Here is a 13,511-nt window from a genome sequence, read left to right as displayed (position 1 = left end):
CATTATTAAATCAGGAGTTGGGAGTTTTTGGTTACAAATAGGAGTCTCGCTGACATACTGTGAGAGTTGGTCAGTCTGCCCAGAAAGTCAGTAGGACTGCTGGGAATAGAACTCAGCCTGCTGTTCTAAGCACTAGGTATACTCCTAGTACAAGTCAAAACATACCATTATTATTTAAATCACTGTTAAATTGTTCCACTGATGTACGCAGTGGTATATAGTCTTAAATTTTATCTTCAAAGGCACAGCCTTTGTTTCACTTATATTTTTTGTTATGTAGATAAGATAGAGACAGACAGAAAATAGGCAGACAAAAGCATTTATGTTGCTAGGAAACTAATTCAGAAAACAATATAGATACTTACAGGGTAAGGTTGAACAACAGTCAGGAGGATCGATTCTTTGCAGCTTCTGTAAGGAAAAAAAACCAGAGTGAAGATCCATACTTTCATGTTCTAAAGATAATAAGCTTTTCTTTCTAATGGAGAAAACTGTGATCCTGTGGCCAAGTGTTTATTACAATCACATAGCAGAGCATTAGAGAGATGAATAATATACCAAAGTCACAATGAATATAAAAAATGAAGTGTTTTCCAATGTAACAAAGCAACCTGACTTGAACCTTATTATGCAGTTTATACAGGGAGATATTATTGGCTTCATCAAACAATTGTGCGTGGCAATGATAGCTTTCCCTACTGAGCATGGAATAGATGTGGATTCATCAAATCTGTTTATTATTTGAAAACTACTTATTTCTTTCACTGGCTTAATAAAATGCAGTTGTTTCTCAGGCTATCCAGCTCCTGCAGATTTAGAGCCAAATTCAGCTGAAGATACTGGGGAGGGATGGGTAAAAGTGAAGGCAGAATTTGGCCCCGAGAGTCTTCCTGAATTCATCTTTGGGAACTGGGGGAAAGGAAGATTTTGAGAATATCCCATTTACAGTAAAATATTTACAACATTATCAAAGAAAGATCATTCTTTAAAAATCTTATAGCTCTTCTTTGGGTAAAACCAGTGAATTGAAACCAGGTAAGCAGCACAATTATCTGAGCAGGTGAGTTTACAAGACAACCCTAAATTCCACGTCAAGGCTATTAAAACTGGAGAGGAAACCACTAGGAAATTTTGCATGATCAAGTGATTCTGATAACTAAAAGGACAAATAAATGCTTATTTAATTACCAAAAGAGAAAACCTGAGTCAATACTTCATTTATTACATCATTGGATTGCTTGTTTTTTTATTAGCTAAGAAAAGGTTAGTTGCCATTTTGTTGAGATGGAGTTGATTTTCTGTAGGTTTTCCTAATTTCAAATGTAATTAATTGCCTGTTTATGTGATTTATTGCCTGGCCAAGTGAAGTGCAACTAATTTGAATGCCAGAACTGTTCAGTAGAACAAACTAAAATAAATCACAATTGTAGGGTTAAGCACCATGTCACTGGTTCTGTATGCAATCACCCTGTGCTGCCAATTTACTGTATTGAAATACCATTGAAAAAAATCAATGGAACCGTGGGAAAAGGAAATAGAGGAGACACTCAAGGACTGGTAGGAAAATCTCGTTGGAGTGTACCTGGTGAAGTCGGCATTTTCTTGCAGGGTTCCAACACCTGCTAAGAGAATTGGTCAACAGACTAGCCCAACCAGCCTATCAGATTCTACTCCTGTCAGTGGCATTGCACAGGTGCAACAGGGCAAACTTTGACCATATATTCTTGTAAATTTATAGTCAAAATGATAAAACTTCCTCAGTTCTCACATCAACTTCCCATTAATCATGATATCTGCATTATTTCATTAAAATAGTACAGATATCCCCTTGAGCAAGAGGAATTGAAAGCTTTGGTTTTGCCTATTGTATCCTCTATCCCAGGCAAAAGAAGAAGAAGAAAAACAACAACCATCACAACAACACTAACGATAGTGAAGCTTTGGAAGAGCTACATATGGTACATAAATTAAACATCCTTTCATAGAAAAGTCTACAAATCATTTTAGCCTAGTTAAAATAAATAGTCGCTTGGCGGAACATTACATGCATGAATTTTTTATTTTCAGAAATCATATTCTGCATTTAGGGCTAGACTCTATTAGTAAGATTTATTCACTCATGAAACAGTATGTACTCCTTGACTCATGGTGCTGATATTTCTGAGGAAAAATAGCAAATTTTAGGGTCATGGAAGTTTATAGAGGGAATTACCTTAAACCTCTATTAAATTAAAGTTCATAGATTTTAAGAAAATCTCAATCCTGTGTTTATAATCAACTAATAAAAATAATAGAACTGTATCTGGTTGAGTGAAAAACCTACTACAATTTTGGGCAACCAAAAATATGCAATCAATGCAATTTATCATGTGAAATCTCATCACTATAGATATGGTGTCTACATATTTATCTATATATCCATCAAGGTAGGTAAGTAGACTGATTTACAGACAAATTTGTAATATATTGAAGAGCCACGAGGCAAATATTTCATGTCCCATTGGCCATCTTCCTTGCCACCACTAATCTCCCCAGGAACTTACTCTAACATTCCAACCATTGGGCATGTGACAGGGTTTTGGGCATAGGGTTGCTGATTCAACGCTCTGCAAGCCAGCTCCCATTTAGGGGAATAAATTAGAGCTGGCTGGAGATAACCTGGCCCTGATTGGGGAAGCAAAGACAGCTGCTGCCTAATTAGCCTGGAGCTGTATAAAAGCCTCAGGGGAAGAATGCCAAAGGGGGAGCAGAAAGAAAAGGAAAAAGGCAGGGAGGTAGCACCTCTCTCTTATAGGCGGTGAAGGGACACCAGTACATGGTGAAATGGTGGTGGGAATAAGCCTGTAAATAAACTGAACCTGTGGTTACTAACTCCAGGGTCTCAGAGTGACTTTGTGGACCTAGCCGAGGCAGGAGCTGAGGGGGCTCTGTTGTGCTCTGCTACAGGCAACTTTAAAGTGGTGTCATTTAAAAAACATAATTTGTCATAGAAATGTTTTCCCTCTTTAATTCTCCTTCAATTAAACCTGTCCAAGACCCAGGATAGGCAAGATTCTGACTGGGCCAGTATCAGATTTTTTTTTTTAATAACAAAAAGGTCACTAATTTAAAATTCTATCTTGGGGGCAATTCCCAGCTTCCTAATAGGACCAGCACTTGCACTGGAATGACCTTTGAAATGGGACCATAAATCAGGCATTTTTAGGTATAAGAAGGCATATCTGGTCATTTTTAGGGCTCCTTCTGAGCCTTGTACAATTGGACTAGTAATACCGAGGCACCTGGCTTTATGGACAGAGAGGCACACAGAATAGGCATTAAAATACAATTTTTAAAGACTCTAAAACATTACTTAAAATAGTTTTCTGTAATACATATGGCTCATGCAAAATACACGATGGTGGCATGTAATGTAAATGTTTTATCACCATCTGTTTGAGATGACCTGGTGCGTACCTGGTGAAGGAATAATAATACCTTGCTCTTACATAGTGCTTTTCATCTTTCAATCTGAAAGCACTTGTATCATTATCCCACTCACTCATGACTTCAAAACTAGCCCAAACTCATGCTGATGAAACCCTTACCATGCACATCACCATATAATTCCTATATAAAGATAATTTGTATATATACACATGTATATTAAAACTATAAAACCTGTAAACTACACTACTCCATCAAGTGTGTGTGTGTGTATATATATATACATATATATATATGGAGTATATATAAAGTGTACATATATGTACACACACACAACCCACTCACCCCCACCCCTGCCGGATGTGTGTGCGCGCTATTAGATATTAAATACATAAACAAACTGATCACATGACCTAATTTAAATTTGCATCTTTGCTCTCCTAAAAACTCCAGGAAGGCAACAGCACAAGACAAAGACAAAAATCTGTCCAATTTTCCCTTTGCACAAGCCTTCTTTTCTCTTTTATCCACATACCTAAAGTATAGTTTCAGAAGGTATTTATGCATATCAAAATGTCTGTAATTTCCATCAGATTTCCACATTTTTTTCTACTGATCCACCCATCACTTAATGAGCTGAAAAAAGATTGTAATCAAAAGTAGAATTTAGACCATACAGGCTAAAAGACCAAATCTATATTTCATGGCATTGACGAAGCCTCTAGATTTTTAGGGTGCTCTATCATCTGCCTAGCCAACAAAGAATTCAAGTACCTATAGCCAAGTTCTCTTCATTTCAGGAAAGGGAATTAACTGAGAAGTACAAATCTACAAAGTTGCAACGAGAATGGGAAATTCAGTGGCTCATCTCTTTGACCTTTGCAAAGCCCTGTATTATGATTATATTTGTCCATTCCACCTACTCCTTGCAGGTACTTCAGCCATAAGAAAAAGAGAATATCAATGGTCTGAGAATCAAATTACAGAACATTTAAAAAGATCGAAGTAGTATTATTGAGTATTATCTCTCTCAGACGACATGAGGCATTAACATTCCGATGCAGTGTTAGCCATTGACTTTGTCTGTGAACTTGCAGGTGGGGAAATATGGTCCCTCTTTTGCCATTTCATGTCCATTTGAATCAGAGACAGTGGCAGAGTGAGTCAGGGCAGTATCACGTGGAGAGATATGGACCAAGGAAGTAGTTGTCTCTGTGCTTCATAATCACAGAAAATACAGTATGTAAGAAAGGAGAGTGAGGGAAGGGGCACAATCTGTATTCATTCTGAGGAACTGAGAACTAGAACTTATTTGCTATCCATTTTACTGAAAAATATGAACTCTTTCAGCACTCAGATGCATACGAGGTATCTCACTCTGTACAGATAAGGAGGCCAAGTCCCCAGCAAGAGCAGCTAACATTTTATACAGTACTTAGAAATTGTATTACACGACAGCAGTAGTGTTTATATTACGTCAATCAGGGATGCCTTCCCTTTTAGGCCCAAACTTATCTCTGAGCCATTCAGTGTGAATCATGAGATTCTAAAACTATTGTTCGGAAATGCAATGATAACAATGACATCACTAAGATCTTCCTTCTCTGAAATTTCTATGCTGTGTCTTGCATTTTGGGTCTTTGCCATATGTGACAAAGGTCTGTGTTTCATATTTGAATCTTGTTGGGCTGAGAATTATGACTGTCACCAGAGACTCCATACATAATTACATTTTCTGACTTAAAGAAATGTAGTGTTGTGTTCATCCCCTGAGTTAAAATCTGGGAGCCAAAAGTAATAGGTTGGCAAAAATATCAATCGTATTCAAAGCAAAATGAAGCCATTTTTAACTTCCCAGAACTAGGTTAATAAAAGCTCTGTGATTATGCATTTTAATGCCATTCATTACTGTAGACATTAAGACAGCAAAAGATTTTTCATTTTAAATCTGAGATCAGTCTACTGCAGTCCATTATATTTGGCTTCATAGGGTTTGCTTTTATTTTAACTGCATATCTCTCTCTGTGTGTGACACACACACACACACACACACACACACACTCTCTATCCCTGAGTTCTCCTACATGCGTTATCCTTATGTAAGGGTATTCAAAACTCCAATCTATTTGGAATTTTAAAGTTTCTGGCTGACTGTTCCCCTAAGAGACAGAGGTTGTCCCCAAGCTCCATGTGAATTTATGGGATCTAGCAGAGGTCAGGGACATTTCTTAAAGAGTCACTGGAGCAGAGGACTGAACCCTGTGTCTCTCACCGCACCAGGCTATAAAGTTATTTTCGCTTGCTCTTTCTCTCTGGACCAATGACTCATTACACTGGTCTATAATTTTTGAGAAGTCGTCTGCTTCAGAGATAAAATGTGCTATTTATTATGTATTTTGATGTGCTGAATTCAAATATGACAATTAAAACAACTGATTGGCTACTGTTTCTAAGATATTTAAGTTTTTACATTTTATATCTATGTATATTGTGTAGATAGTAGAGTTTTAATCATAAATTGTAAACCTAGGTCTTTTCATGTGTTTATGGTTGCTTTACATGATAATATTTCACCTGTCCTGTTTATGTAACACTTTAAAAATCAGCAAAAGGGTTATATAAATAAAATTGATTATGAAACAAAAGGCAAAAAACTATTATGTACATAGTTTAGTCCTATTCAGTGTCTACTCGGCGCTTCTTGGCTTGTCTCTTGTATTCATTAAATGGAGCATCTCTTGTCACTGTCCAGCAATAGTCTGCAAGCATTGATGGGCTCCATTTGCCCTGATAGCGTTTCCCCATTGTTGCAATGTCCTGGTGAAATCGCTCGCCGTGCTCGTCGCTCACTGCTCCGCAGTTCGGTGGAAAAAAATCTAGATGAGAGTGCAAAAAATGTATCTTTAGTGACCTGTTGCAACCAAGGCTTTTGTATGCCTTGAGGAGGTTTTCCACCAACAACCTGTAGTTGTCTGCCTTGTTGTTTCCGAGAAAATTTATTGCCACTAACTGGAAGGCTTTCCAGGCCGTCTTTTCCTTGCCACGCAGTGCATGGTCAAATGCATCATCTCGAAGAAGTTCACGAATCTGAGGACCAACAAAGACACCTTCCTTTATCTTAGCTTCACTTAACCGTGGAAATTTTCCATGGAGGTACTTGAAAGCTGCTTGTGTTTTGTCAATGGCCTTGACAAAGTTCTTCATCAGACCCAGCTTGATGTGTAAGGGTGGTAACAAAATCTTCCTTGATTCAACAAGTGGTGGATGCTGAACACTTTTCCTCCCAGGCTCCAATGACTGTCGGAGTGGCCAATCTTTCTTGATGTAGTGGGAATCTCTTGCACGACTATCCCATTCGCAGAGAATACAGCAGTACTTTGTGTATCCAGTCTGCAGACCAAGCAAGAGAGCAACAACCTTCAAATCGCCACAAAGCTGCCACTGATGTTGGTCATAGTTTATGCCACCTCAAAAGTTGTTTCATGTTGTCATAGATTTCCTTCATATGGACTGCATGACCAACTGGAATTGATGGCAAAACATTGCCATTATGCAGTAAAACAGCTTTAAGACTCGTCTTCGATGAATCAATGAACAGTCTCCACTCATCTGGATCATGAACGATGTTGAGGGCTGCCATCACACCATCGATGTTGTTGCAGGCTACAAGATAACCTTCCATGAAGAAGAATGGGACAAGATCCTTTTGACGGTCACGGAACACGGAAACCCTAACATCATCTGCCAGGAGATTCCACTGCTGTAGTCTGGAGCCCAACAGCTCTGCCTTACTCTTGGGTAGTTCCAAATCCCTGACAAGGTGTCATAACTATAAAGGGAAGGGTAACAGCTCTCCTGTGTACAGTACTATAAAATCCCTCCTGGCCAGAGACTCCAAAATCCTTTTACCTGTAAAGGGTTAAGAAGCTCGGGTAACCTGGCTGACACCTGACCCAAAGGACCAATAAGGGGACAAGATACTTTCAAATCTTGGGGGGGGGAAGGCTTTTGTTTGTGCTCTTTGTTTAGGGGGTTGTTCGCTCTTGGGACTGAGAGGGACCAGACATCAATCCAGGTTCTCCACATCTTTCTAAACAAGTCTCTCCTATTTCAAACTTGTAAGTAAATAGCCAGGCAAGGCGTGTTAGTTTTACTTTGTTTTCTCAACTTGTAAATGTACCTTTTACTAGAGTGTTTATCTCTGTTTGCTGTATTTTGAACCTGAGGCTAGAGGGGAGTCCTCTGAGCTCTTTAAGTTTGATTACCCTGTAAAGTTATTTTCCATACTGATTTTACAGAGATGATTTTTACCTTTTTCTTTAATTAAAAGCCTTCTTTTTAAGAACCTGATTGATTTTTCCTTGTTGTAGATCTAAGGGGGTTGGATCTGTATTCACCAGGAGTTGGTGGGGAGAAAGGAGGGGGGATGGTTAATTTCTCCTTGTTTTAGATCCAAGGGGTTTGGATCTGTATTCACCAGGGAATTGGTGAAAGGTTTCTCAAGGCTTCCCAGGGAAGGGAATTAGCTTTGGGAATGGTGGCAGCGGACCAGATCTAAGCTGGTAGTTAAGCTTAGAAGTCTTCATGCAGGCCCCCACATTTGTACCCTAAAGTTCAAAGTGGGGAAGCAGCCTTGACACAAGGTCATTCAGTTCACCTTGTGTTATGAGGTGTGGTTCAAAGGAGGAGGATGGGAGAAAATGTAGGTCCTGTGACATTGATGGTTCAGGACCAGAAGTTTCATCCTCTTCCTCTTCCTCGTCTGACTCAAGTGAGAATGATTCTGGTGCATCAGGAACCGGCAGTCCTTCTCCGTGGGGTACTGGGCGTATAGCTGATGGAATGTTTGGATAATGCACAGTCCACTTTTTCTTCTTTGACACACCTTTCCCAACTGGAGGCACCATGCAGAAGTAACAATTGCTGGTATGATCTGTTGGCTCTCTCCAAATCATTGGCACTGCAAAAGGCATAGATTTCCTTTTCCTGTTCAACCACTGGCGAAGATTTGTTGCACAAGTCTTGCAGCATATGTGTGGGGCCCACCTCTTGTCCTGATCTCCAATTTTGCAGCCAAAATAAAGGTGATAGGCTTTCTTAACCATAGTGGTTATACTGCGCTTTTGTGATGCAAAAGTCACTTCACCACAAACATAGCAGAAGTTATCTGCACTGTTCACACAAGTACGAGGCATCTCTGCTCACTTTGGCTAAACAGAAATGTGTCCCTTTGCAAAATCAAACACTAACAAATAAGAGAGCACGACACTGTATGATTTCTAGAGCTGATATAGGGCAATTTGTTCAGCAGAGTGATGTAAGCTTCGTTATGATTGCATCATCCGTGACTTCTAGGAATAACATGATGCAATTCATATCATGTATGACGCAGTACCAGCTTCAGATTGCATCATTCATTGTTTTGCCTAAAAGGCAAGTACTGTCCAAACCCAGTCATAGATTTATTCATAGATCCAGTCAATGATGTATTTTAGTCATTTCTGGTTTAAATTGAGATCCCTTCCCATTATAACTCACTTATCCTCCGCCATTCTCAAGTCAAGGGTCGTATATACTGACCCAAGAGCATATCTTGAAAACTAGAGCCAATCAACAATTTTAAGCATCATTTTCGTTCTCAGTGACCCAGAATTAGTAAAGTTTGACTACATTTATTTCCGAAGCATTTTGGCTGTAGAGCAGTGTTATTTATCCACAGGAGCACAGCTTCAGTAAGAGAGAGATCGAGGGAGCCCCACATAAGTCTATCCCATGGTCCAGTGGTAGGACACCCCTCGTTAAATCCCTTCTCCTAGTCAGATAGAGGGAGGAATTGAACCTGCATCTCCTACACCTTGGGCCACCACCACGAACGTTAGGCATGTTTGGAGCACATCTACTAGATCAGCCCCCACAGGCAAGTGAAGCACTTTTTCTGCCTGTCTTCCTCTGGTTTGTGGATAGCATTGGGGCTTAGGTGGGAAATAGGCATCCAGACACCTGAAGTGAGGCAGCAGTGCAGATGCCCAGAGGCAGAAACTTAGGCACCTAGGCAACTTTTACCTTGAATATTTAGGTGCTGAATGAATTTAGATGACTACAGGTTAGGGGGCACTCCAGCGGGCATTTTCTGGATTGTAGTGGAGCCTAAACCTGGGATTTAGGCACCTACATTTGGGGATTTGGTGAGTAAGTACCCTTGTGGATCTGGGCTTGTGACTCAGCACCCTCCACAACTCAAAGCTATGGCTAAGAGCTCATAATCAGCTCCACGGTGGTACACAGTACCAGGTTAGAATTCTGGGTGAGATCCTCACTCCTGGCCTCTTTGTAAAAGATCTGGAGCAGTGTAAAGGGGTCTTAAAGCCCTGGTTCTGGCTGTGGCAGAATTCCTCCAGTACAATCACTGAAAAAGACAGTCAGATGGATGCCTCCCAAAGACCCCTTTGCAAGCGCTGCTATATCAGGGATGAGGCCATAGTACACAGCACTGAGGAAATTCCAGGCAGCCCTGTGGCTATAGGGTAGCCCTGGGGGGGCTCCCATAATTGAGACAGGCACCCAGAGCTATGTCTACACTAGCACTTTTGTCGGTATAACTTATGTCGCTCAGGGGTGTGAAAAAGCACTCATCTGAGTGACATAAGTTACATTGACAGAAATGCTGATGTGGACAGCGCTACGTTGGCGGGAAAGCATCTCTTGACATAGGTACTGCCGCTTGTTGGGGGTGGTTTAAGTATGTAGACGTGAGAGCTCTCCCGTCAGCATAGAGCAGCTACATGGGAGACCGTACAGTGGCACAGCTGCAGAGGTACAACTGTGCCGCTGTAAGCTCTCGGGTGGGCTGAAGTACAAAAGTGGCTTAAGACTCTTGGAGAACCTCATCCATGGCAACTGGTAGGAAAATACAATGAGCCTTGGGGATGTCCAATGCCAATCGACCAGAATTTCTAAAGGCACTTTGTGGTGTATTTAATTATTCCTAGCAGTATTTTAGTTTGGATCGCTGCACTGATTCAGGAAAAAGCATTAAAAAAAAATCTCCTTGAGAGATTTAAGTCTGATATTACAGATGTGAAGATTTCCAGAAGCAGAATTAGTCTGCATGTGAAGCTGGTAGTTTTGCAGGGTTCTTATTCAAACAAATCTGACCCCTCAAATAGTTCAAATAATGGATGCTTAAAATGGCCACTGCCACATAAAAAGACACAAGCATACGATTATTACTGCACTGCAGGATCAAGCAGAAGTAGAAACTAGGCTGAGAGAGAGGAGACACTGATTCTAACATAAATATCTTCAATAATAGCAACAGGAATACAGAAAATTACTGTCAAAGCAAATTGCTTTTTATATAAATGTTCTCTCTTTTAAAGGTTTGGCACAGTGTGAAAGTCGATCTTTAAAACTCTCATAGTCTGCAATTGGCACTAATTGGAACCCTTCTTGGCAGTCTCAGCACGGGGCCAAGGAGTGAGTGTGTGTGGAGATTGAATTATTCTCTTGCTAATAGAAGTGGCCCCATCAGATCAGGATTGAGGCATGTTGGTTGATAGTGAAAGGAAGCTTGTATTGCTGCTATAAAGATTTTGGGGAGAAAGAAGCCCTCATTCTCTAGGACTGTCTGTCAGTTTTACGGGAACTGATTTCACTTTAATTTTTCCTTTATTGTCATTATGGTGGGAAAGTCCTAGGAATTCTACCTATTTAAATTTCACTGTTTTACTATCTAAGAAATTACCACCACCACAAAAAGCAAACCAAAACAAATACACCGCCTAAATTGCCAACTGTTTCTATAGGACCCTCAATATTTTGAGCTCCATTTACAAGAATACAAATAACATCATAAGCTATTTGGAAGCGCCAACTAGAGCAGATTGTGGCTTAGCAATGTTATTGTCTGGCTATACAGAAAGAAGGACAAGAAACATTTGACATGGGTTAATTAGGCCGCAATTTTATTATTAGATGTGTCAGACTACCCAGCAGATAAACATGTACAGTGCAGGTAACCCCATGTTTATTCTGTAATTACCTGGGGGGCTTTTACCAGCTCCCCCTCCTTTTCCATCCAGGTCCCTCCAGCAAATCCATTGCTGGGACCTTACCATCCATCCCCCTCGTAGGAGGGTTAAGGTGGGCTATAAGAATGGGGGGTTGGCTCCCTGCCTTATCAGTCATAGGAGTCCCCAACTGCCATCCATTTGTTCCTTTAATGAACACCTCTTTTTAAGTCCTTTTCCAAGCCATTTATTTGGTCACGATACCTTCCCTATGGAATATGTGCACTGGACATCCGCCACAAGGAGGTGCCAGTGATTAGCTTGACTGCCTCCCCCGCAAACCTAGTCGGGTTCCCAGACATCTTTTATTGCCCCCCCTTTTATATTGGGCAAAACAAATGGGTTCCCAGGATTTACAGTGGAAGCCCATACTCCCTGAATAATTTTGGTGTCCCAGGATGTCCAAATTGCTGAGCTTTTTATGACCCCATGGGATTTGGCCACCCCGCTGTTAGAATCTGTTGAGGCTTGTCCACCCAGGTGGCGCTCCACAGCTCCCAGCCAGATCCTGCATTAATGCATGTCTGACAACACGGCTCTGCATCAAGCCCCTTCTTGTTCTGGGCAGTAATTGAACTCCTTTATACATTCCCAACTAGTGTTCTCCACATCATGTCAGTGACTGCTGACGGATCCATCAGCGCACAGCAGTGGCATGAGCTGGTCCAATAACATTCTTCTCCTTCCATGCCAACGCAGCCTTGCTCCATCACTGGACCCTGGTTGCCAACCCTTAAGGCCACTAGAACATCCGACTATGTGCATAAGAAAAACAATCCTGTGCCCACAGATCCACACCATTGCCTCTATGGCCGGTTTGCCCTCATCTGGAATGGAATCACAACACATTAATGGCGACTGACCACCCAAGGTTGCACACCATATTGTATGCCTCTGAATGCCAACATCCAATTGTCAGAATTGCCGGTGCCCCTGTACCCCGCTGCCCCACTGCTGTTGTGGCCCCTGACTGCGAATGGCTGAGAACCAAATTCCATAAGGCAGAACCAAGCTTCCAGCCTTTCCGGAAGATAGCAAATGCTGCCCAGTCTCCTTGATCACCATTGCAAGTTTAATATCCCTGCTTGCCCCTCCCAGTGTACATCATCCAGTTCCAAGCCCCCCCTTGACAGTGCCCCCACATAACCCAGGCATCAGCTCACTGATTCCAAAAGTACCAAAACTGTTTTTAAGAATGCTGCTCTGAGCAAGGCCATTTAGATTCCTGAGGATGTTAACTGTGATGTGCCTGCATGATTGCTGCATGGGGCCATTGGAAAACAACCACCCTGCCAGCAACCTTTGAGTTAAGACTGCTGTGTGGATATGGATAACCATTTAGCCAAATGACAAATGTAACAGCCAAGAGGCGATTCCAAGATTGTTAACGTTGCCAATTGACAGGTTGCACATCACCCTGTGTACCGCAGCACCCGCTGCTCTGTAATGGGCCATTGGGTGACCAGCCTTTCTGCTCCTGTAATTGCATGAATTTATTGAGACTTGTCCCATAGCTCTGACATGTGAAAGGAGTCAGTGGATCTCCATGCTACATCGCTAACCATCCTACCCCAGGTTCCATGTAGCTAGCAAAATTCACTCCTGGTGCCAGCTTCCAAAACCTGTTTTGTAAAAGTGAGGCAAGGCATCTGTTATGCCAGTATAAACCCAGGAAAGGCAATAAAGTAATGGAGATTATCCTGGAGACTATTTGAGGACCAAGCCCCAGAAGATAAACCTGCATGTTATGTGCAGGCCATTGTGTGAAAGGCCTTGCTACCCTGCCCTCAATTAATTCCTGTGGAATCCCATGTTTGTTTGTTTGTTTTTGTTTAAACCATATAGCCCAACCACGCCCCTGACTTTTAATATGTTTTGCTTGACAGCACATTACGAGTCATCCACACCCATAACTCGTAGTGGTTTTGTTTGACAGTGTATTATTTATAGTCCCCATCAACAAAATCCTAAACCCACAGAAATGTGCCCCATCTGCTTTATTAAGGTACTTCCAAA

At 41.3% G+C, this 13,511-nt stretch overlaps 1 protein-coding gene across 1 annotated transcript in view; it reads right to left on the bottom strand.

Moving 5' to 3' along the window:
• The window catches only part of LOC113406226 (FERM and PDZ domain-containing protein 4-like), a 424,444-nt gene that overhangs the window by 40,777 nt on the left and 370,156 nt on the right, over nucleotides 1-13,511 (bottom strand). Inside the window, exon 5 of the mRNA XM_026649600.1 lies at nucleotides 366-411. Within this exon, the coding sequence (XP_026505385.1) occupies nucleotides 366-411 (46 nt within the window). The remainder of the gene's footprint in view (nucleotides 1-365; nucleotides 412-13,511) is intronic.

The sequence above is a fragment of the Terrapene carolina genome, unplaced genomic scaffold (genome assembly GCF_002925995.2).
Source record: "Terrapene carolina triunguis isolate 2854851 unplaced genomic scaffold, T_m_triunguis-2.0 Scaffold23, whole genome shotgun sequence".
NCBI lineage: Eukaryota > Metazoa > Chordata > Testudines > Emydidae > Terrapene > Terrapene triunguis.
The sequence above is the reverse complement of the archived record's forward strand: the minus strand, read 5'-3'. Positions and strand labels throughout refer to the sequence as shown.